This window comes from Nasonia vitripennis, chromosome 1 (genome assembly GCF_009193385.2).
Source record: "Nasonia vitripennis strain AsymCx chromosome 1, Nvit_psr_1.1, whole genome shotgun sequence".
Classification (NCBI taxonomy): Eukaryota; Metazoa; Arthropoda; class Insecta; order Hymenoptera; family Pteromalidae; genus Nasonia; species Nasonia vitripennis.
This window is the reverse complement of record NC_045757.1, coordinates 35,343,153-35,367,540: the sequence shown is the minus strand read 5'-3', so window position 1 is coordinate 35,367,540 and position 24,388 is coordinate 35,343,153. Positions and strand designations below refer to the sequence as shown.

At 47.0% G+C, this 24,388-nt stretch overlaps 1 protein-coding gene across 12 annotated transcripts in view; it reads right to left on the bottom strand.

The window, feature by feature from the left end:
• LOC100123626 (uncharacterized protein CG43867) overlaps positions 1–24,388 on the bottom strand; it is a 110,139-nt gene that overhangs the window by 4,197 nt on the left and 81,554 nt on the right. For 5 of the 12 annotated variants that reach the window (XR_004226365.2, XM_031921085.2, XM_031921092.2 and 2 more), the window contains exons 3-17: positions 14,506–14,568; positions 8,037–8,204; positions 7,518–7,703; positions 6,937–7,190; positions 6,421–6,751; positions 5,663–5,831; positions 5,362–5,598; positions 4,859–5,150; positions 4,506–4,779; positions 4,038–4,427; positions 3,692–3,910; positions 980–1,272; positions 551–884; positions 222–461; positions 7–143 (exon numbers count right to left, since the gene is read on the bottom strand). Coding sequence is in view for 11 of the 12 variants with exons in the window: in XM_031921085.2 (XP_031776945.1) it covers positions 7–143; positions 222–461; positions 551–884; positions 980–1,272; positions 3,692–3,910; positions 4,038–4,427; positions 4,506–4,779; positions 4,859–5,150; positions 5,362–5,598; positions 5,663–5,831; positions 6,421–6,751; positions 6,937–7,190; positions 7,518–7,703; positions 8,037–8,204; positions 14,506–14,568 (3,587 nt within the window). In the remaining variant the exon portion in view is untranslated. Of the gene's footprint in view, positions 1–6; positions 144–221; positions 462–550; positions 885–979; positions 1,273–3,691; positions 3,911–4,037; positions 4,428–4,505; positions 4,780–4,858; positions 5,151–5,361; positions 5,599–5,662; positions 5,832–6,420; positions 6,752–6,936; positions 7,191–7,517; positions 7,704–8,036; positions 8,205–8,808; positions 8,865–13,131; positions 13,574–14,505; positions 14,569–24,388 lie in introns of those variants that run through there. The other 7 variants (XM_031921093.2, XM_031921087.2, XM_031921089.2 and 4 more) reach the window with 7 other exon arrangements.

The following is a 24,388-nucleotide window of genomic DNA, read 5'->3' as shown; positions in this document are numbered from 1 at the left end:
TCATACCTTAATTGTTCGGCAGTAATATTTGAGCGATATCTGACTGGATAAAATTTATCTAAAGCTTGTAATACTAAGTGATGGGGGTTGTTGCCTGGTCCGCTACCACGAGCTTTCTCGGTGTTGTACTCTCCATAGTCGATCTGCAAAAGTAATAGATTCACACACTGCTGACCCATACGTTTTTTGAAATACGAGTCAGGGAATAAAAGATGGTTTACCTGGGCCATAAGAGCCGCAAGTTCAAATGCCAAATCGCGATTGAGCGGAAACTTGCCCTGCACAACTTGCTGATTGACTTGGTAGCAAAGTAGCAGCCTCTCGCGGTCGGTCTCCATCTTTGCAGCGTGTCTCCAGTAGCAGCGGGACTTGTAGGTCAATTGTATGACCCTCGTGTTCTCGAACTTGCCCGAGCCCTTCTCTCGCAGTGCCGTTTCCCATTTAGATATTATATCACATAGCTGAAAAGTGGAAATAAAATCCGTGTTTTACCAAAATTCTACCAAAAATTTAAAAAAAAAAAAGAATGTTTCAGGTTGAATCTGCATACCTTAGCCTGGAGATCGATAAAGTGCTCGAGATCCTTCTCGATAGGGTCGTCGCTAAACAGAGTGAATCCCGAGTGATGCACATCCCTGCAGCCGATCTCTTGGTTGAGGGTGGTGAGGAACTCCTCGATGGTGGTGCTGCCGTCGAAACTCACGACCTGATACGTGCCGTTGAGGAAATGTACCGGTATCGCGTGAGGCAGAGAATGATGATAGGGGTTCTTCAGGAGAATCGAGAGGACTTCCATGCGAGAGGGCTTCACCTCGCGACAACCGTTTTGAAGGGTTCGCTCCAACGCTCGCTCGCAGTAGGCCGCGTACTTGCCGCATTCCGTTCTGGAAGGAGTAGGTTGTATAAAGTATAAAGTGAAATTTGGAAATTCATCCATAAAATAATTTATTTCGAACATAATATCAAAGGATATACTAACTTCGTATCGGCATTCCTCTGCAGATGAAGCTTGAGATACCACAGCAGCCGGTTGTTTCTGGGCAAGAAGAGCGAGACGGCCAGAGCGAGCAGCTGCCATCCTTGGACGAGAACGTACTGTGCCGGATTGGTCTTGCAGTCGAGCAGATTCGATGACGAGTGTCCCTGTGCGAGCGGAGGACTGTGAGATGTCGATGCGGTCGACTGAGCGTCCGCGTTATCGCCGGCCCCGCTTGTCCCGGGGCCCTGCGTATCGCAGGTGAAGAGCGACTGCGTCGCGCACAGCAGGAGTTGCTGCAATTTCATGGTATGCTGGCGTACTTACTTTGACCCCCAAATTACTCATTTGTTGGTTTTCATTTTTCATCGCGGTCTCTCTCATTTATTTGTTTGCAACGTGAATTATATCACTCGCGAGATTCTTGATTTGATCCTCTTTGAGATTTTATTTATCAAGTATTCGACGAAGGATTTAAATATAGTTCGAAACTTAAAGGGGACTTTTACTTAAGAGAATTGAAAAGTTTAGTTGTTGAGATTCCACGGTGAAATTTTTACAAAATCATCGGATAATTGTTGTCTTATTATTTTGACGTGTTCAATTCATCGACGCTTCTATTTTACACTGTCGTAAGGTTCGAAGATGTAATTGGAACTAACAATAAACGAAGATAAAATATAAACGTCGATAAAAGAGCTATGCATTACTTTTTAAATCAATTCAATGCTATTTTATCTAAAATAAGTTGAATTCTCGAATATACTAATTTTTTTGTAAATTAGATTTTAGATGTAACTATAGTACTCAGTGCACCAACAAAGGATGATGAGCGTAAAATATAACGTTGCCAAACTTTTCTCCTTCAGTTAGTAAAAGCGAAATGTGAATATTGAAGGGGACCACTGCAAAGTCTCGATCTGGTTAATTGTCACAAATGGAAATAAAACTCATAACCGAGCTCGTAACCGAAAGTACATATCACCGAATGGGAATGATTAGCACCTATGACTATTATACGATTAAAAGAGAGAAAGAATTAGAGAGAGATAAGAGAGAGAGAGAGAGAAAACACTGGCGGATGGACTTATATAAGCGTATGACTCAATTAAAAGCTCTATCGTTTTCAAAATAAAATAAATTACGTACTGCTCTATTTGAAACCTTCATGAATCATTGTAACGAAGCGCAATATATTAGCATCCAAATAACATTACGTAACAGATGCTTAGACTACACGGAAGGTTTCGAGCTCTCAGTGCTAGAAATATATCAATTAAACTTAACTCTGCCACTAAAATATTCAAGTCTCTAAGCGGCATTCAGAACATAGTGAGTATAGTAACAATAGTATAATAAGAAAAGAATAAAGGAAAATCAAAATTAGCTGCTATCTTGGAGAGTGAGCTATAATATAATCAAAAAAACTGAAGAGAGAAGAAACTATATGCAGTATAATAAATAATGTATAATATTAAAAGGAAGTGTATATATAAAACCAAAAAGAGAACAAAACAAAAAATCGAGAGTATATAAAAAGAATGTAATTATTGTGTGTGATTCTTTTTATTCATGTACACCAACATACCATTCTGCAAGTGTGCGTGCCGCTGAACGTACTTCGATTTTTAATGTTTTATTCAGCGCGAGCGATTTCATGTTTGATCTGATGGCTACAGGGTTAATACAATAGAGTGATATGATGCGTATATAAAGTGGATTGAGATCAAAGTACGTTCGGCTCGCGTGATCGGGCGTATATAGGGCGTTGAGTGATATTAGAATGTATGATATGATTGATTTATTCTTAAGCGAAGTCGAGGATAGAGTCGAGCGTTATATTGCGATTTTATCTTCCTTTAGTAAATTGAAACGTCAAAGTAATTTCATTAATATATGATATTATACACGGCTATTTCAGTTCGATGGAAAATAAAGATTATCGACTCCATTCTCTAGTAAAAAGTAGATGTATAGTATAGTATAGATCGTGTTAAGACAATTTTAATTGATGTATATCTAAATGTCAAAACGTCAAAAAACCATGCATTAATGTGAATGTGAGTATCAGCGGCAGCACATTTAAAGCGGCAAATGAAAGTGAAATGTGATCAGTGGTTTATAACTAAAATTATTGTTAATACTTTGTCAAGTATAATTTCGTCTCGTTAACATAATGCTACACTAATTACTCTTTGTTAATTGTGATTAGTGGACATAGATACCACACAAATCTACAGCAGACACCAACAAATCATTTCTTTGAAAATTCTTGAAAGAATCATGATTTTGAGCTGTTGCTTGTTAATCAAAAACTCAATTTTTCATTACGTGACATTTCCGTCGTGGCCAGAAGAAATTTCAAAGAATTATATATGTATTTTTCCGACTTTCAGGAGTAGTATTAGCTTTCATACTTGACCAAGTCTATCCAATGCACAGTTCCTAACCGATGCAGATTATTGATTTTAACTCATTTTATGCAAGATACTAGAACTCTTTGAAAAAAAGCAAATATTTGTATTATTACATGTGGGCTAAAATTAACTATTTCTGCTCTGTTCGTATGCCAATGTATCTAGAAAAGTTACACGTTTTGAATGTAGAGAAAAATTTCTTAGAATCAACGATTCGTTCAAATCAACATTTCATATGGAAACTGTGCAATGGGTGAACAAGTGTTGTTTCTTTTGTTAAACAATAAGCAGGACTTACAACGCGCGCAGTACCCAGCGACACAAGTCTGGCGGCCTTTTTTACCTGTACGCCCAAACGATGCTGCGTGTGACGACTCGTCTGTTTTACCAGCGCGCAAATGAATTCCGATTGCAGCTCCGGTTGGTCCAGACATTGCTGCAGTGCATTTTGCGCGAGCACGACGTGATAGTCGATACCGGCCTGTTCGACCGCCACCGACATGAACAGCTGTACTGCCTAAATCGACGAATAACAGTTTGCGTTAGTATAGAGCGTTAAAGTTTACTTTATTCTTTCCGCAACTGCCTAATGAAATTGTCTCGATTAATTGTACAATCTGGAGCTGCAGTCGAGCCTTTCGTACCTTGAACAACTTGACGGCTTCGCTCTGAAGAGTCTCGGATGTTAGACTCGTCAGAGGACTAGTGATATTCTCCTTCGAGTGCAGAAGCAACGGATGCCTCCATAGCACGCAGTTAGGATCGCCGTCGGTTTCCATCAGCCTCTGGACGAGCTGTTCGTACTGCGTACCTGCACTGGGTCCACCACCAGACACGACCGTCAGGTGATACAGCCAGTTGTCCTTGTCTTGCTTGTGCTGCATAAGAAGGTAGGTGGGTCCCTGATGCGAAGGGAAAATACCGATGGTTTGCTCGTGCGGACACTCCGAGTCGCGCTCCTCGCTATCGCTGTCCGAGACGTGTTCCACCTCTTCGACGCGGGCGTCTCGCATATTTATCTGACCAATCGGATTCTGCGCGATTTTTAAACTCACGTTAGTTTGTTTCAAGCCAGCACTAATACAGTATAAATGTAACGGAAAGTTGCTCACCATGTCATTAGGACACTTGAAGTAAAGGAACATTTTGCCGATGAGGACGCACCAGCACTTTTTCGCGTGGCCATTCTTGACCTTCGTGAGCCAGCCCTGTATCGTCGGTTTATTGTCTTCTCTGCTCAACAAGAGCTTCGTTGCGTTTCGCCTCTGAACGTTCTGTAGCACCCGGATCCAGTCCTCCATCGTGGCTATACAGTCCGCCGTCAGGTAGTACGTCTTCTTGCCCGTCGCTATTTCGAACGTCGCTGCGCCCTCCGCTCGGTTTATCCTGCGAAAGACCAACCATTAATGAAAAGAATCCTTCCTCCTAATCGGTCAAAATGAAATAGATTTCATAGATGACGTACCTGCAAACTTCGTCGAGCAGGATCTGGCCTTGGGGTTTTCGATTGATGTCATTCTGACTCTTCCAGTAGCACAGCACGCCGTTCTTCAAGATAAAGTATCGCTTCCTCCAGGTCTTGAGTTTGCCGCCGAGCTTTGCTAGGTGTCCCGTCTTCTCGAGAGACTCGAGCCTCTTGGGGCTCTCGCCCGAGACGCGCATCAGGAGGCTCGGCATGCTAGACTCGAGGGACGTCGAGCTCAATGCGTCAGGGGGTATGGCGTAGTCCTCCGACAGGCCGGACTCTAAAGAAGCGTCTGTGTGTTACGAAGCAAATATTGGACGGGGGTAAGCTCTTTTTTCTCGTTTCTCTCGTATGGTTTTCCAGAGTTGTTGTTTTGTCAGTGTGCATATTATTAAAAGCGCATAAATTGAAAACCAATTGAAAAAACTTAAGAAAAATAGAACTTAAAACAAGCCAGCGTGTCGCATGTGAAGTATGTTGGTTGTTTGGATGGTAAAACCTACCGCGTTTGACGCTTTTACTTGGGGACCCGCTAGAGCTTCTCTTCGCCGGGCTGAGGCTGCTGGTGGTCTTGACGCTCTTGGATGGACTGCTGCCGCTGCCGAGAGACGAGTCCGTGTTGTCGGAGGAACTGTTGGTGATACGCGTGTTCGTCTCGGTCTGATTCTGGTGCTCCTCGCCGTCGGAGCTGTCGTCCGAACTGTCGCCGAACGGCATCGATCTTATCTGACTAGCTCGACCTGTGAAATTTTTTCGAGGAATTTTAGCTACCGGAACAATTTTTATCCATAGCCGTATACGTACCTTTGACTGTAGCGTAGACTGGAACGGAAATATCGCAGTAGCCCTGGAGGTTGTGTGCGGTGAGATTGTGTCCGGTATGCGAGTGCTTTGACGATGTGGTGTTGGTGGTGGTCGAGGGCACGGACTCGTCGTTCGTTGGGGGTCCGATGCCGAGACCTCCGTCCGCAACCTGACGAGAGAGTTAAATTCAATTATAAAGGTTCGAGCGGAATCGATGTCGGAACAAACGTTGTTAGCTGTTTATGGATGTGAATACAGAACTATTGTTTACAGAGTGCTTTACAACAGGGAATATCGATTTTCAGGAAATCTCGTTGTTTGCAAATTTAATTAGAAAGAAAAAAAACAAACAAAATAATTCTTGATAGTAGTATAGTAGATTACAAGTTGATACCCTGAAGTTGAATAGAACAGGGACCGATCGAGTTTCATATTCAACCGGACACATCAAAGTTTTCAATTTTTCGTACCAGTACTTATATAAAACGACATCATACGAAAAATATAGTACCACGAACAACACAAACCACAATACGATAGAGTTTATAAAATCAATTCTCGTTGAAGAAAACTGGCTTTACTACTAGTATAACGAAAAAAAAAAATTAGTTCACACAAACGTAGATGAAAAAATAAAAAAAAAACAAAACATCAAATAAAACTCGACGTAGTCTCGAAAAGTTTAACAATACCGTCGGCCTTGAATCGGTCCCTGCGCTACGCGCCCTGGGCTTGGTCTCAAGCGCCTCGTTCGTCACCTGGTAAATCTTGGCCTCCCAGCTAGGGAATCGATGCAACGGTGGCGTTGGTGGCCTGGGTGTACCGACTTCCTGCTGCTGCTGCTGCGGCTGCTGCTGCTGCTGCTGCGGCTCGGCCGTGTTGTTCTGAACGGCTGGTGTGCTCCAAGCGACGCCCTCGCGACTAGGCGTGTAGATCTCCGCGTAGTCGTGGATGGCTTCGTTGCTGCTTTCGGCGCTGTCGCGACTCATGCTCTCCGAGGCGGCGGTCGAGGCTGCGGCTGTACCCGGGATACTGCTGGGCAACATCACCAGGTTCTCCACTGCGGCGGCCAGCTCTTCGGAAAGGAGGCTGTTGGGGAGAGTTTTGGTTAGTTGAGTTTTATTATTGTTAAAATTTTCAACTCAGAACATTTATTTCGTGTGCGTGACAAAAATAAAGATTGAATCATCAAAATCTTATAAAATCCAATGACTACTGATAACGCCACTAAATCCGCGAAAAAGAAATCACCGCACCTAAGAAAAAAATCTCACCTCGAATCCATGTTGACGTTAGGAATAGGCTGCTGAATGGTGCCACAAGCCGAGAGATGCCTTCGATGCCTGGTGGCCGCAGCGGTGGTCTGCGGCTCAGCTCCACTGGACGAGGCTCCAACGGCCGAGTGGGCAACTTGTCCGGCGGCTGCTACACTGCCCGGCTCCACCACCTGGGCCGTGCCCTCGAGTACCTCCGAGCGTCTGCGCAGGCTCGAATCGACTTCCAGAGATAAGGAGGCTCGCGTCGGCAGCTGCAGTCGAACACGTGAACAAATGTGTGTGGGTGAGTCAGAAGTTTCTTCTGGTTAGTTCTCTACTTTTTCTCTCGCCTGTATACGCGTAAGTAGTGACGAGTGGGTTTTCCAGGGAAGGTATTGGATTAGCGGGGGCTTTGATGACTCGAGGTCGATGATAATGCGATTAGAGGATTAGGTCGAGAGCTACGGTATTAAACAGCTAGTGTTTTGATTCGAAGCGAATTTGCTCGAGATAATATAACGGGCGTGTCAGCTGATGACGAACGAGGCCGAAAATAAACATGTAACAAATGTAGGAGAGATAAGAATAATTAAACTCACCGGCGGTCTGAGGCCGATGTTGGTGATGTGATTGCGAAGCAGCTCGAGCTGCTGGTTGCACTTGTTGTTCTGCTCGCGCAGGTGCTGATTCTGCTGCTCGAGTTCGCGCAGCTTGTTCGTCACCCACTCCTTGATGCGAGCGGCTTTCGCCTCGACTTGCCGGGCGTCTTGAAGTCGCAATTGCCGCTGTAACATACGAGAGAGGAGAAAATGCCGAGGGAAAATTTAAAACGTGAGCTGGAAAGCTAAACGCGATGGGACTTTGAGAGCTACTAGGGCAGAAACGTGTAATTGGATCTTTTCGAGAAAATTCTCGTTTCGCTTCCGACTCGAGACTAGTGTTATACGATTTTATTACTTTTTTACTCGTGGTGTTTCGAAACCCATTAGAGTATCGACAAAATCGTTTTATGTACGAATACGCGAGTCTATCCCGCAGCTTCGTATCGACCCTCTCAGATGCATCTCATTCCAAGAGCCGAACCGGCAGATCAGTAGGAATATCGAGCGATCGCTCACCTGTTCCTCGACTTGAGTCTCTAGTTTGGAGATGCAGGCGCAGTGAACCTCCTCGATCTTGTCATTCTGTGCGCCGGAGGTAGAAGGCAGGGAGTGTGGTGGAGAACCGACTCCGGAGGTGCTCAGGCAGTATTCACCCTTCACTAGCCGCTCCTCCATCATCCGTACCTGCAAGTCAACCGATTTATTGCATCTTCTGATCCCACGTATCCGGGATTTGCCGCTACGTTATTTCTGGCACTGTATATATGTTTCATTTTTTTTTTTTTTAACTCGTGGGCATCGCATCTTAATGTTCCCTTTTTTGCGTTCAAATGCATTTTTTGATTTCAATCTCTCGACAGTTTTTTTTTTTAATCTTTTTTTTCGATCTTTTGGTCGAGGCACAGTCGCGTGTGTTTCTGTTTTCCATATGTACATAGGCGTGTTTGTGACAGAATATAAGTCATGCATGTGCACGAAAAGTATAGACGAGAACAAGAGTGTGTCGATAGATCGATATAGCGTGATTTTTAGTCGAAAGTCGTCATTCAAATTTCGAGTAGTATACACAGAGAATAAGAGAGCAGAGACTAGTAGGAGGAAGTGAGCGGAAAATTCTATGTTCTATAGCGCGTGAAACTATCTTTCACGCCTGTCAATGAAAAAAGTATGCATCTACAGTACATATATATCTTATCAATTTATATAATTATATAGTATAAAGAGGTATGACAAAAAAAAACAGTGTGTACGTAATCTACGATAATATTTCTTGGCATGGCAACTATACCTTTTCCTTAACATGGCTAATGTGTTCATAATGCGACGATGACATTATACATCAGCCTAACAAACGTTTAACAAAGCAATTAACACATATTATCTCACTTTATGGGTAAAGAAACAGAGAGATTCAAACGAACTTAAAACAAGAAAATATAACAACAACCTCTTCCCACATCACACACACACACCCACACTCGCACATAACAGACGCTGTAACCGACGCGCGACGACACGTGCTCCCGAACTGACGTCGGCTGCACTTACGCGCGTAAGTGTACCTACGCATACCCCCCCTATATGTATATGCAAGTACGCGCGAGTATATCTACATACGCGTATAGAGAAGCTCTCGGTATATAGCAGCAGCAGCTGTCAAAAATCGATGCGGCACATGGGATCTCCCCCTCTTTGCTGCCGGTGCAAGGGGATTCGCCGCCGCCGGAGCTACAGTGTGTGCGGCGGGTAAGGGCTGCGGAGGCGACGACACGCGGCACGAAAATCAATACTGGACTTCATCCCTTTTCCCTTTTTTCCCTGCGCCGACAACGGCGTCGCTCGCGGGCTCCTTATGGAGCGAAGTTTTTCGCGATGGGATCTTTTTTTTTTTTTTAATTCGAGGATCAATTCTATACACCGAAGGGCCCTTCGAACGTTTAATTTCGAGTGTGCAAGAGATCCCTTGTATATAAGCTAAATGTTATTAAAAAGTCGACGATTGTTCAATAATTTATCCTACAAGCCGTGTACGGGTACTTGACGATCGATGCGCGTACGTATACACTTTTCGAATAAGGAGCGCGTTGTGACGTTAGGAATTCGTATAGCGAGCATCGCGGACTTTAAACGCTGCACGCGCTGTGCTATTATCGATTTTTAATGGTTATTGTAATGGAATTGCGAGCTGAGCTGCTTTACTTTGTTACAAAGCGGTTAGAGCGAAGCGAGGAATATTGCGGAATTATTAGTTTGATTATAGGCAGGTACTTCATCGCAGCGACACTTTCTTTTGGACTTTCATATAGGAATATCGAAGCCGATAAAAAACTACTTTACTGAAGCGGTTAATAAGTATATAATATATAGAGACGCAAGCGCTGCACACGTGAGTTAGATATAAGCTACCGCAGCGTACATAGGTATAGGTAAAAGCGAAAGTGAAATTTTTGCGCGGACTCTATAACCGCGTAAAAATAGTATATAAGTATACACAACAAGCTAAGCTTGGTCAAAGTCAGTCTCTCATTCTCGCCCAGCAGCAGCATAACCTCAACAGCATAATAATATACACGTCAGAGAGACACGCAATAAGTCCCGTCGAGTTATATATGCAGTACTGTTGTCTTTAGTGCGTGCTTTTGATGTAGCCAAAAGAAGAAGGCGTCTGTCTCTCACCGTTCGAGGGGTCCATGATTCGATCGATTAGGAGAAGAAGAAGACACACGTACGGAGAGACAGATATGTGTTCTCTATCTCTCAATTAGAATCAATAAAGCCGCCGGCGTCGCGTTGCTGTGTGTATTATACAGGAACGTGTGGTGTGTAAAACGCTCGCGCGAACCCAGACTCCTTATTACACAGTCGCCTATATATCTTCCGGGAGAGATAGCACCTCACGCACTGTGTCCACTGCCGAGTGTATAACGTTTCTTTGAGTGAGAACGAAAAAAATGAAAATCGAAAACAAAAAGTTATACAGACAGAAAGAGAGTGATAATTGTAAAAATAACAATAGCAGTAACCAAAACACAAAGAGAGAGAGAGAGAGAAAGAAACAACCGAAGGAGACGCGCCGCTCGCACATAATACGCGCACACAGCGAGAGAGAGAGAGAGAGGAGCGTAACCCGCGCTACGAGATACGCGGACGCGTACTGCGCGCGCGCGTACACGCGTGCCTTCCCCGAGATTGAGCTGCCGGCGTTGTCGGGGGGCTTTCCTAGAGAGAGAGAGAGATAGAGAGAGAGAGAGAGAGAGAGAGCCGTGTCGCCGACGACGCCGGTGACTCATGCTCTGGCTCTCGGCCAACGACTCGGGGGAGGCATACAGCCGGCGCTACTTTGCATGTGTGCGCGATTTTTGCCGCGCGGGAGCGATGGCTTTTTACGCCTGTGCAGCCGCTGGAGTGAGCTTTTTATATATAACACAGTGCGCGCGCTCATGGGGATGTGCGTGTGTCCTTGAGCGGGCTAATGGGGATCGTTTAGCGAAGGGGCTTTTTGCGCAGGGAGCTTTTGTTCCTCGCGTCGAGGGCTCGGAGTATGTAGGCTGGAAGATATGGCTTCGAGGGGCTTTTTGAATATTCCGATGAACAATTGGGTGAAGGGTATCGCGGACTTAATGCGGCAAGGATAGGCAATGAGTTAAAGTCCCGACTCCTCGAAAAAACGACGAATAGCCGCACTGGAGCTCAGTCGGCTATAAAGCGGATATCTGCCGGCGAGCGATTCCCGAGAGCGGCCCATAGACACGAGCACTCGCTCGGAAGGTCAACGACTGTCTGCCCAGAGTCGAATGACCGCGAAGCTTATATAGTTGTATGCAGTCGATAACGGCCGTAGCGTGTGTATGCGAAGCTCCTCTCTTTCAGCCGCGATCACCTGGCCGCGCAAGCTCCTGAGGGACTGCGAGCTCGGACACAATGAGGCGATATAGAACATTTTCTCTGCGCGAGAAAAATCCGATCGATCGGGGATTTAATATTTCAGAGTCCGTCTCGAGGACGATTATCGAGATTTCTCGGGAGCCAGTATTATTGGAGCGAAATGAGCTGCTTCGTAATTAATTTTTATACGAGGGGCTGCGGAATTTTTTGTTTGATCAGCTGGACGCCCGCTGCAGGACTGGGGCAGATTTTAATTTGATGGACGCGGTGTATTTCGGGATCAAACTAATATTCTAGATGGAACGTCGCGATATTTTTTTTTCACGAATCTCCATCAAACCGATGACTTTTACGAACTTCAGCGAAAATGTATAAGCGCCGATTAAAAAAGAGCCGACGCTTCTTCTCATTACTCTAACGCGCTCTTCACCAGCTGCGACAGCAGCAGTTTCAAACGAGCAGCACACACACATAGGCAAACAATTCATCTCTCAAAGCCGGCGCGAACCGCGAGAGAGAGAGAGAGAGAGAGAGAGAGTGCCCGCACAGCTCTTTGTCGCGCGTAGCTTACACTCCAGAGCGGCAGATGCAGCGCTTAAAGCTCTCTCTCTCTACTCCAAAAGAAGCAGCTCAACCCAAATTTCAGCCTAACTCATCAGCTGTGTATATTTAGAATTCCCTCGCGCGCTTCGCGCCTCTCTACGTCCCGCAGCTTCTCTACTCTGTTCCGTTATCAAAGCAAAGTCGCCTCGCGTATTCAATTTCTCGGCTACTCGTCCTTCCTTCTTTTTGCGCATTAGGCACACACACACACGCACAGAAGGATTACGTTACGTTAGCCTACGGGCAGCGAGCCAACCCTTTTATGCCAGACGTTCCTCTTTCGTCGTCAAAAACTAGTTACGGCGACTGCGGACTTGTAAAACTAATTTTTCCGCGGGAGGACCTCTGTAGCGTCTTGCAAATTCGCGTTTGTCGAACTAATCGCCGATACGACTACGTGGCGCGACTGTCGATATCCTTGCGGATTGTATATAGCTTCTTTTTTGTCGAAACGGACACGTTTTATCGATTCCGCCGCACAGACACACCGCGACGACGTCGAGTAGTTTTCATTTAAATGGAAATTCGTGCGCTTTCGAGCTCTCTGTCTTGTTCTCTTTTAAGACAGTATTATGGAGAAAACGGATTTGCCCGGATTAATAGCCCTAAACGCATTATACGCCCGAGGCGGCCTCGCTCCGGAAAGTCCGATGCTCAGGCATCAGTCTCCGGAATCTGCATATTTTTCAAGAGCGCGAAAGTGAAAAGGCGGGCGGACACACGATGCTCGCGATCGATCGGCCAGACAAAGACACAGCGAGAGAGAGAGAGAGAGAGAGAGAAGAGCGAGTCGAATTTGAAATTCATGGCTGTACCACGGACAGAAGACGAGGCGGCTTTGTCCTTCGCGGATATCCCCCGAGGCAGCTTTCTGCGGGTAATTGGATGAGCCGATGGTGTAAACTCGATCAACGACAATTTGAGCTTTCGCCGCGGTTGCTCGTCTCCTTCTCTGCTCGCGTATAGGCACATCAAACATTCATCGTCACCTGAAGCACATATACATACACACATATCTCTCTGTTTCTTTCTCGGCCCGTCTGACAGCGAGAGAGAGAGAGAGAGAGAGAGAGAGAGAGAGAGAGGACCCCTAAAAATAGGGGTCCACCGCTCAGCCCTTTACCTTTCACGAGTGTCACCTGCTGGGATCCATAATCCACCGGTTCACGTGTGCCCGAAGAGCAGTCGTCTCTCTCGAACGGCGATGTGGACCCCTACGCACTCGCGCACAGTGTGTTAACCCGAGAACGGAATAAGGCTCTCTGCTCAGACGGTGATTCCTCAGGGCGAAGTGCTGCCGGCGGCAGCAGAGCGGACCCGCTGCCGACGTTCTGCTGCCATCTTGCCAGCAGCAGCAACGGAGAAACTCTTATGTGTGCAGCGGGAGGAGGGACTGTGTACACGGCAGACGAAAATCAATGCCGGCGCGCACGTCTACTACTATATAGGGGGGTGCACCACACAGCTCAGCAGCACTACAGGTACTTTTTATTGCGCGAGAGACGGAGAGTGCTGCACGCGCGCTTTGTTCGCGATCGTCCGTCTGCTAGGCCTGACGTACGGTGCGTGTGGGGAGGAGGATATGGGTTGCCGAGACGGCTCGCAGAGACATCGCGACCGGCTGCGGGAGATCGATAACAGCGGGGTGGGTCGGTAAAGGGGAGAGATTCGCCGACTGGTGGTAAGAAGTTAACCGGATGTTGATACTGTATGGGGTAGCGGTGGCGCCCTCGCGGTTGTAGTGCTGCGACGACTATTGGTTATCGTTGCGGACGGGGTTATCGGCTGGGGGCTGATGATGATCGATCGTTGATGGAGTACGCTCTTTGTTGCCGATTCGGTTGCGTGAATTAGCAGTGGGATTATTGTTGCGAATTCGTGTGTTTTGTTTGAATTTTTATTTTAGTGTCACATTCATGCTCTGTACAGCATTTGCAACATCATTCACATTAGGGTGTCTCTATGGAGCAAAAACGACATGCCAAAATATTCTACACTGATACACCAGCATTATCCGCATCAGTCGTCCAAAAAATCGAAAAAAAAGCATTTGATTGTCTCCATCCCTGATCACACCCCCATATAAATCCTCCCTCGAATTTTCGCGCCGATATTCAGCTATACGGCGATGCTCTCTCACCCACAGCGGGTAAACAGCGTAGCCGTTGCTTAAATAAAGGGAGCATAGAGCTGGCGCTAGCGGCGCCTATATGCACTGGCTGCAGCAGCCAACCGAGCTTCCTTCCTTCCTTTCTCCTCATCCTCCTCTCAGTCCTGCACACGGCATAGCAGCCATATAGGAAATCCATATACCATTGGGAAATTGGAGCACGTAGAGACACTGCCAGTGCACATTGGCGCCATTCGACGGAGCCATTCTCCACGGTACTTTACATGCGAAATTCAAAGATTTCTACGCTACTACCACTGCTACTACCACTACTACTGGCTATACCGTTCAGTTTAGACTCAGCTCTCTGTCTCGCCTTATTCTTACCTTGTCCTCCGCCTCGTCGGCTCGTCCCTCCGCCTCCAGGACGCGCTGCTCCAACTCCGATAGCTGAAAGCACACAAGAAAATTGTTTCAGTCAGACGTGTACATTACAAACTCGTACATCGTATGTAAGATAAAAAAAGAGCTTTTAATATCTCTCCGCGAGGGCAATACTCCTATTCGTAGTCATAAAGGTAAAGACCAGCCGAAAAAAAATCCGCTGTACATTCTACCCTCCGGTAATCTGGAACAACGGGGAACAATAGTATATACACGCGAAAACCCGAGCTCTCTCTCTCTCTCTCTCTCTCTCTCTCTCTCTCTCTCTCCTATCTGGTGCACGATATTCCCAAAAATTCTCCGGGCATATGCAGCAGATAAAAGGAAGACTAATGCCTCTGCCGGCACTACGAACCTCTCCAAGCGCGCGAAGCAACAACCACCGGAAAAAAAAAAACAATAAACTCCCGAGCAAAAATCAATACCGGCCTGGCACACACACGGCACGACGACGAGAGAGAGAGAGAGAGAGAGAGAGAGAGAGAGAGAGAGAGAGAGAGAGAGAGAGAGAGAGAGAAATAGCGATAAGAATTAGCACACGAGTCTATCTCGGCCCGTAAATAATCGACAGTTGCGGGGAAAAGCAACAACGCAGTCCGAGTACACAATGCGCTCTGTTCTCGCCTTATCTGCCATCACGCACTGGACTCTGCCACGGGATCGTTCTTCGCTGCGGCGTATCCATCATCGTTACGGGCATATTTATAACCCTCGCCGAAAAAACGCGATAAATAACTCTCGCCCAGCTCTCTCCTTTATCCCCGAGTAATCAGATTATTGCCCACAAATCTCTCTCGCATGTGTGTAGATATTCCTCCTTGGGAAAGTTTCTCCCCTACTTTTCGAACTGTATGTACGCCAGCGCTGATGTCCAGTCCTGCGCCGTCGAGCTTTACAACGAGCTTTTAATGTCGGCCGTAAAGATTTTGTAATACGAGAATTCGAGCTAATGATCGTGCGATTTCGCGCGAGAGGCTAATCGAGACACGGCGGAATATTAAATCGTCGGAGTAGTTTATTTCGGGGCGGAGAGGGACGGAGTAGTAAACTGCAAGTGAGCTGAAGGGAGAGTTGCTAATGCGCGCCAGAGCGGGATGAACAATTCCTTTTGACTGGGCTTTATGGGCTAACTTTGCTCGAGTATCGCTGGCGAGAGCTTTGTCTCATTGATATTTTATTACACTTGGCTGAACGCACTGCGTGTGATTATTAGCAGTGTCCGAGTTGTGCGATACTTTGGTTAACTTTACTTTTCAACATACACTTCCCATTTCCTTCATCTCTTTCCAAACTAGAAGATCATTATCAAAATCCGTTATCCTTTTATCCTCGCTCTCTCACCTACACGACACCCCTATAATCCGAGCAATGTTCTCCTGAATAATTCATGCGGTCATCAGCGTCCCCATAAATTCATTAATGAATAACGAAAACGCTTTCCGATACTGCGGCCGCTCTCTATACGTATGTCCACAGCACCGCACTGGATTAGACGCGCGTTTAGAAGGTAATCTCCCTGACGCGCATCGGCAAATTGGGGATCGATCCCTATACGTATACAGATATAGGAGGACGACGAAGCTTCGTTAAATTTTATATCCCGGTATAAAACTGCATCGCGCAGAGGCAGGCGTAACGAGGATTTAATGCGTATGCGCGCGTATACTCGCCTTGAGCCGTAAGCCAGCTCAACGCATCGATTGATATATACGTCCTCTGTCTTTTTTTTGTCCTCGTGTTTCCCAAGCGCGCTGCCGTGTTTTATCTCGACGGCCGATGGGCTTTTAGGCCGTTCCGCTCTGTCACACGACTTCCTATTTATTTTTTTTTTCGTTTTTCGCCCAGTATTATATGGATGCATGTAAAGCGTTGCGGCAGTTTTGTCAGACTGCCAAACTACGTCGTCAATCTTTCGGCTGTTTGGGCTTTACACACGATCTCTTGCTTCACACGTGACAGTTTTCGTCAAAGTATATACACCCGCGGACGATTAAATTAACGATTAATTCGTTTGAAAGATTCTCGCCTGCGCACGACTGGCCCGCCATAATTCAAAACGCAATTTCGGGAACACAGTGAAGAGGTGAGCGAGAGCCCCCCAAAATTTTCAGCTGATCAATAGCCAAGAACATCGACTTCCCGCTGCAGCTGCACACACGGCCGAAATTACTCAGTCATTCAACGCGTCCGCGTCAATTCCCAAGCGCGTCGCAAATAAACCGAGAGGAAATTTCGAAAACCATATCCCCCATGCTCGCACACATGCCGAAGCACGAGGAGCCATAAGAGGCTAGCTAATCCTTTCTCCGCAGCAGCGAACCGATACACACTGCGCACACATGTGTGCTGCTGCGGACACACGAGAACTACTGGGGAGGAGGTGGTGCTAAATGCGAGAGCTGCCATAAATGGCCCGGCGCATCCAGTCGGGCGATTAATTAAAAGCCAGGAAGGGGGTTAATCTACGCCGGGCTGCGCTGCACCTCTCTTGGCGGCTTAAGTGCAATTCGTGCTGTCCCCGGTCAACCACGAAATATAATTATACCACTCGGGCACTTCGCCTATGTCCCGTGTGTGCGGGTGAGGAGTCTGTGTTCCGACGCCGCGGATAATTACGCCGAGGATTATTTATCGGTATAGAGTCTGTCGCTGTTATTTACCCTCGCTTGGCTTTTTCCGAGGCGTTTGACGCAGCCGGGCTGTTTCAACTAGATTTTTTTTTCCGAGTCTCTTATTACTCAGCCATTATTGTCCACCAATCGAACCGAGTAAAAGCGTCCACAGTGTACGGCTCGTGCCATAACCGAGTAACTCGAGACATTCTAGGGACGGACAGCTCGGAAAGTCGCGGTAAACCCATACTGGTTTGTCTAGTCGCAGTAAAAAGCTCTCGAGTCTTCTCTGTTTTCGGGATAACGATGTCCCCGTAGAGATTTCGGAAACTCGGTGTCGAGTTTCCAACAGCTTCTACACAGCGCGAGCCTTTGTAATTCCGATTGATCGACGCGCACACGGCCCATTAATTGCCGTTCCTCTCTCTCTCTCTCGGTACATTAACGCGGGAAACGACGACGAAGAGGGTGAAAAAGAAGCAGCGTCAAAATACACGCGCAGAACGAAGAGGAAGACGAAGAAAGCAGTTAGTCGCATCTGGCGTCGAAGACGCCGATAAAGCGAGGAGCGGAAACGCCTCGTTGCGAGGGCGACGAAGAGAGAATGCGCTGATGGCACTCCACGACTTTCTGCGCTTTATTTCTTCTGCTTATATGGCTAACGAAGTCGAGTGTGTTAAAGAAAAAAGAAAGGGAGAGACCGGCTTCCAAAATCTCATTCGGCGGCCCTCGATAACCTTAGCCGCACTTCGACTGCGCAGGGCCATACGCCATAGCTGCTTGCACTCGCCGGCGGTGCAACGGCCTCTGGGAGGAAGATGGGATTCGACTTACATTAGCCATGTCAGACACACTGCTTTGGCCTCTTACCCAAGAATACATCCCTTTACTCCTTTTTACTCTCTCTCTCTCGCCGCCCCCGCGCTGCAGCCGCGCGAAATATACGATTTCGAGAGTCTGCCGCTGCTGCTGCTTGGCTTTACGATCGTCCCTTTTCTTCTTCTTCTTCTTCTTCTTCCTCTATCTCTTACGTAGCTTTTCTTTATTTTTTTTTCTTGCTCCAGCCGCCACTTTTGGCGCCCAAATGAACAGTCGAATTACTCGCGCAGAGCCCGAACGAACGTTTCTTTTTCTCATTCGCGTTCGCTTTAACGGCGAGCGTTGCGGAATCATTTTGTATGATGTTCGCGAGGGGGGGGGGGGGGGGAGCAGTACTGAAATCGTTGTTCATTCGCGCTAGACCGTCCGAAAAATAGTTTGCGAACTAGTTCAGCGCAGGAAAGTTTCAGTGTGTGATGTGTACATGGGATTCGAAAAAAGAGTACATCGAAGAAAGACACTATGTGTGTAGGCAAAGCGGATATCTGGCGGGTAGCCAGACAGCAGCAACAACAAGAACGATTAGCAACAATAGTCATTTGGCCGGAGCTATTTGGCAGGCGGACAGACGCCGCGGGAATCGGTTCGTTAACGCGTGCGAGGCGTAAACGTTGCGGTCTATCATCCTCATCTTTTGTGTTGTACGTAGATACACTCTATTCTTCTTCCTCTTCCCTTTGTGCTCGATAAGTGGCGGGAGATTCGGGTGATCCGTCTGGAATCGGTTTCTCACTTTGCGTCTTATCGGAAGTTCACCTGAGAGAAGCGCGTGTGTGTGTGTGTGTGTGTAATAACCAAAGTTGAAACTACCAAACTATACCGGAGCCATTACCAGCTCGAGATAGATAACGCGTTCAAAGTACGTCCCGCGATTTTACGCGCGGCGGGCCGCGCGCACTGTCAATATTGGCTCTCTGTATACTTTGGCTCTCCCGACTATACGTATATATCTATACAGTATGTATGTATATAATATATAACGAGGCTCCGCCAATATTGGTCTACCCATAACCGCAGCTGCATCACGCAAAGTGGACATCCTCTCTCTCTCTCTCTCTCTCTCTCTCTCTCTCTCTCTCTCACTCTCTTCTCTCTCTCTCTCTATGCGCTATGACTATCGTCGAATAATATTCAGTTACACATCGATAGAGAGCAGCTAGCGCGAGAGAAGAATCGACTACTCTGTGGGATTTTATGACGAGGAATTACGAGCCGACGCGTTATATCGACGCGACAACAAAATGCTCCTTGAAGCTTCTCTCTTTTATCCCGGAGGAGATGAATGTGTGCGGGAGAGAGAAAGAGCGAGAAATTGAAGGAGTAGCGCCATAAAGACGTCCGGCTCGAATCACCCGAGAATTGCGTCGTCGCTGTGCTGTATATAACAGCTACACTCCTTTTTACGCTGCTGTTCTCTTCTTTTGTTACACTACAGCCTATACACTGCGCTCGGTGCAAATATCGCTGTTCTCGCTGATTGTGATTTAATTACAACATATCCAGCGGCCGAATATACCTGGCAAAAAGCCGTGTTTGCGTTTAACGAACTCACTCTGGCAGTATGCACTCTGCATTGTAAATCAAGCGCTGCAATATACGCGGCTCGTCGGCGAAATTATTTAAGCCAAGCTAAACAATGCCCCCGTCTGTTTCGAGAGGTTAAATTAGCGCCGCGTTACATGCATTTGTACGTGTAACGATGTAAAAAAAGGCTCGAAGTTACACACTCGCGGCTTGTATACGTTGCCCTTGTGCAGCAAGAAGCATATAGCCTCGCGTGTATACGAGAGAGCGTCAAGTGGAACTGCTTTTCTACCGGGAGAGAAGAGCGCACTCGCAGCTATCTTTCTTTATATCGCGCGAGGCGCGTATGTGCTCTCATGAAGTACATTATGCAAGAGATACGCATTTATCTGCGGAGCGACTCCGGCGACGCTGCTTCCTCGGGGATGTCGTTCTCTCTCTCTCTCTCTCTCTCTCTCTCTCTCTCTCTCTCTCTCTCTCTCGCTCACCGCACTCGTGATTCCCACAGTAGCGTCTCTACGCTCGCGTTCAAGAGGGCTTTACCGCTGTGTATAGTGTAAAAATCGAGTTGAATAATTTTAATCTCGCAAGTGATTGAGCGCGTCACTCCCGACAATATTCGAAATAGAGCTGTGTGTTAATCAGGACGCGTTACTGCAGCTGACAGCTGTATAGTCGTCGTCGATTCATAGGAAATGTGTCTGTCTCTTGCATAAAAAAAAACAAAACGATCCTCGCAGGTGTACACACGCTATATAAGCAGCTTGTTTCGTCTCAACAGCCACTCGAGCCAACCATCAAATCAGCCGCGAAACACTCCAATCACCACATTTCAAATTCTTCCCGCCATAACCCTCTCCTTCGGGGGAAAAATTCTCTCGCGCGCACCACTCGAGAGAATCACGGATACGGGGTAGTAAAAAAGACTCTTCTCTCTCTCTCTCTCTCTCTCTCTCTCTCTCTCTCTCTCGCCTCGAAAGTGCAGTCGCAGCTGCGCGAAAAAATCGTCTCCTCTTCTCGCCGCCGCTGTTATTGTAAGATACTATACTCGCACGACGACCGAATCATTTCCGAGAGTCTCGGGACGATAAAGTCGAGCTTTTCGTTTATCGTCGTCACGACGCCGTTGACGACCCTTCTTTCTTCGCAAATGAATCCGGACTTTGTTCATCCGCCGCAGAAGCGAAGTTAATGAGTTCGGCTGAAGCTGTCCTATTATTCCAGCCCCGTTTTTACGTCTCCGGCTGTGTAAAAATTCGAGCGAATAACGCGGGATTAAAAATGTTTATGCAGAGTTCCCCCCGACCCGCCGTTTTATATTTCGGTAGGAGAGAGAGAGAGAGAGAGAGAGAGAGAGAGCGCATGGCGGATTAAAATTGCAAACGAACGTGTATTATGCAGCTGCGCGCGTAGCAGACCTGGAGAGTTTAGTCGGAGGCGAGATAAGCTACTTCTCACTCTAAAGGGATGAAATATCAAGCAAGTTTCGAGAATTACGGGCATTTGTTCACAATTCGCGGCGCGCGCGGCTTTATCCGCGGATTTTACCGCGAAGGGAAGTTTTCACGCGTCCCTTCGACAAAAAAACAACTGCATGTGTACATACATAGATATAAGTCACAGGTGTGTGTGTTTGTGTGTGTGTGTGTGTGAAAGAATAACCCTCTCTCTAGGGTCCAGCGACGCATTAGTCGTTTCCGGTTGGGCAATAACTCGCCTAAGCGTAAGCGCGAAGGGTAAGTTCCCCAGTAACACAGATCCCTATTCTATCCCTCGACTTACATTAAGCGAAAGGCTCCTTTTCCGCGGGCGTGAAATAATTAATACGTACGGGGCTCCCGAGGGCGATTTCATAACGAGGGGATACAGCACCGCGCGGGACGCATAATCGCTGGCACAGCGGCAAAGGTAGACTTTTTTTTATATTTTTCGCGATGATCACGATGATGATGATGATAATAACGACGATATACACACGCTTGTAATTAAAAGCGATAACAATCGCGCCGCTGCGGGAGGTTAGTAGAGCCTCGTTTTTCTTTATTTTTTAAAAGAGAGAGAGAGAGGAACTAGCCGTAATTATAAACGACGAGAGGCGGAGGATGGGCTTTAATAAAGACACTATGTCTGGGCGGCCGAGAGGATAAGTACATAGCGGCGCGTGTAACGCTTTGTTTGCGCCGCAATCGCGTGTAATTAAGTCCGGGCAAGAGCGCGGAAATTTTGAGAAACGCGTCGAAAACTCGCTTACAGCCTCCCGTTTGCGAGGAATCGAATGGTCGTCAACGACACTCCGCGCTGAATCGGCTCTTCTCTCGTTCTGCCCCCGAGGTGTGTTTCGCCTCCGGTTAATTAACGTACAAGGCACCGAGGAGAGGTCATCTCTCTCCGGATTTGCCCAAGAGTCGGCGCAAACAAACAAACGAGCGCATAACCCAAACAAGGGAGCAGTAGAGGGGAGCCCGAGGCACTCGAGAGAGAGAGAGAGAGAGGGGGTGGAAGTCGGAGGTGTATATACAGTCAAGTGGTTAGAGCCCGGAGGTTAGTCGGGGTTATTGGCTTTGATGGATATGGTTATGGCCGGCTCGGCGAGGGGTCGATGAGATTTTTGAGTTATCGCCGCGATTTGGAAAATCTCATCACGGAATACTGCTCCTGGCTGCCACCTTGCAATTGTTTGGAAATTGAGCTCTGGCTCTCCCCCTATCTATACGTATTCCGTTTTTACCCTCGAAGCCACACACACACACTAGTAGGTATTTGGTAGGCATCGAGTGCAACACCGCTTTACGCATCGCAAGCGCGCAGGTCGATGGATTTCGAGCTAGCTCACGGGGAATGTCGCTGACGCGCCAAGTGGCACTCGCTTTCGGCTGTTTACGAACGGCGATTCGAGAACACTATGCGCGGCGGTGTAATTGGGGATGTCTGCCGAGTTTCGCGGCTCGATCGATTCCCTCTCCGCGCGCTCTGCTCTGCGGTTTCGTGACTAAGAGCCGTTTGACTGTCAAACTCGATTTTGAATTTCGGGTATTAGTATGATAAACAAGACGGATATATTCGCGTCTCTTGTACGCTGATGGAGAGCTTGATGAAAACTAAAATATTGTATTTATTAATGAAATTCGCTTCCTCTAAACGCGTTGACAAAATATCGCGCGTATTTATACACCCCACTTCTTCTTTTAAAATCAAACAGACGACGCAAAGCCGTCAGAACGCGCCTGCGTATACGTCTCTCTCATTCGTATGCGCGACTTTTATAAGCCGTCTTTGCTTGTTCGTCTTCGGCGCTGCGCGTCTTCTTTTTACGGGCTCCTTTTCGCGAGAAAGATAGAGAGAGAGAGAGAGAGAGAGAGAGAGAGAGAGAGAGAGAGAGAGAGAGAGAGAGAGCGACGCAGCGGATACACGCGCTCGCGAGAACAGACGAGAGCTTTTAGTTTATTGGAGTTGAAACGAAGGCGCGGATTTGCGCGGGGTTGCTTTTTGTCGACGCCCGAGTGTATCTAGCCGCGGAGAAACTGATTGAGTAAGCTTTTTACCGAGCGCCGGCGGGAGTTTTCGGAGAATCGTACGCTGGCCTGTTTGGGATCTTCGGTTCGCGCTATTTTCACAGAGCTTTTCGGAGCAATAACGTTTGTCGCGGAGAATTACTTTTTGAAAAAAAAAATCACCTCCGCGCGTATTATCCGTCTCGCCAGACGAAAAATATAAAACCCGTCCTTTGTGCCGTGCGGGCGACTCTCGATAAGTGACACGCGATTATAACGCAGTCGGCTCGCAAAAAGCCATTAGCTTAAGAGCGAGCCGCCGCTTTTACTGCGCGTTTTAACGCGGCGCAATTAGTTTTGCGGACGATAGTGTGTGGTGGAGTATTTAGGCTATACTGCGCGAGAGGCCAGTATAATGTTGGCTATTTTTCCTGCTTCGCTTATCTATTTTCTTTATTTCGCCGAGTGGGCAGTTTTTCTTCTGGAGGGGAGGAAGCTCGAGATTTCGTGATGGAATCGAATGGGCGCGGAGGTGATGGAATTTAATTGCGAGAGATTATAGCGAGCTTTTATTTTCTTGGTGGAGGCCGTTTGCTGTGGCGAAAACGATGTTTACTTTGCGTGACGACGACGTGTTATGAGTATTTATTTTGTACACAGTCCACTTTACAGAAATAGATATCGTTCGAGCCAGTTTTGAAACTGGATGATGATATGATTGTGCTGGAATGAAATGAACAAGTCGTGTGTTTGTTTAGATGCATGTGTGCTTTTATTACTCACGTACGCCGCCAGCGTCTCCAACAATTTCGAATGAAAACAACATTGCCATGCACGCTTGTGTCAACTCACCTGTAACAAAAAACATAAATAATGCATGAGTCATCGAGTAAAGCTCGCAATTTTAAATTTGAATTTCACAAAATATATTTCAGAATATACCCTCACTCCAAAAATAATTCAAAAACATAGTGCACAGCTCTTTGAGCGAAATCCCGCCTTTCAGACTAGTTTAATCGCCAAAGCCCACACACGCACCTCCCAACGACCCGTGTCCGATGCAATATGCATGCAAGCGCGCATATGCGCGACGCTGCATTAAAAAAAGACGACACACGGAGATTTTCATCTCTCATCCAGCTTAATCATTGAATATTTCATCCGAAGCTTTCAGCGCCTCAAAAAAAATTCCTCATCCGGCATGTAAATAAGAGGACCTATCTCGCTAATCACCGACATCAATGGAAATATTTAAAATTCCTCCGCGCGCAGTCGCTCAAAAGAAACAGGGCTCTTCTCGCTTTTAATCCCAAGCGCGGG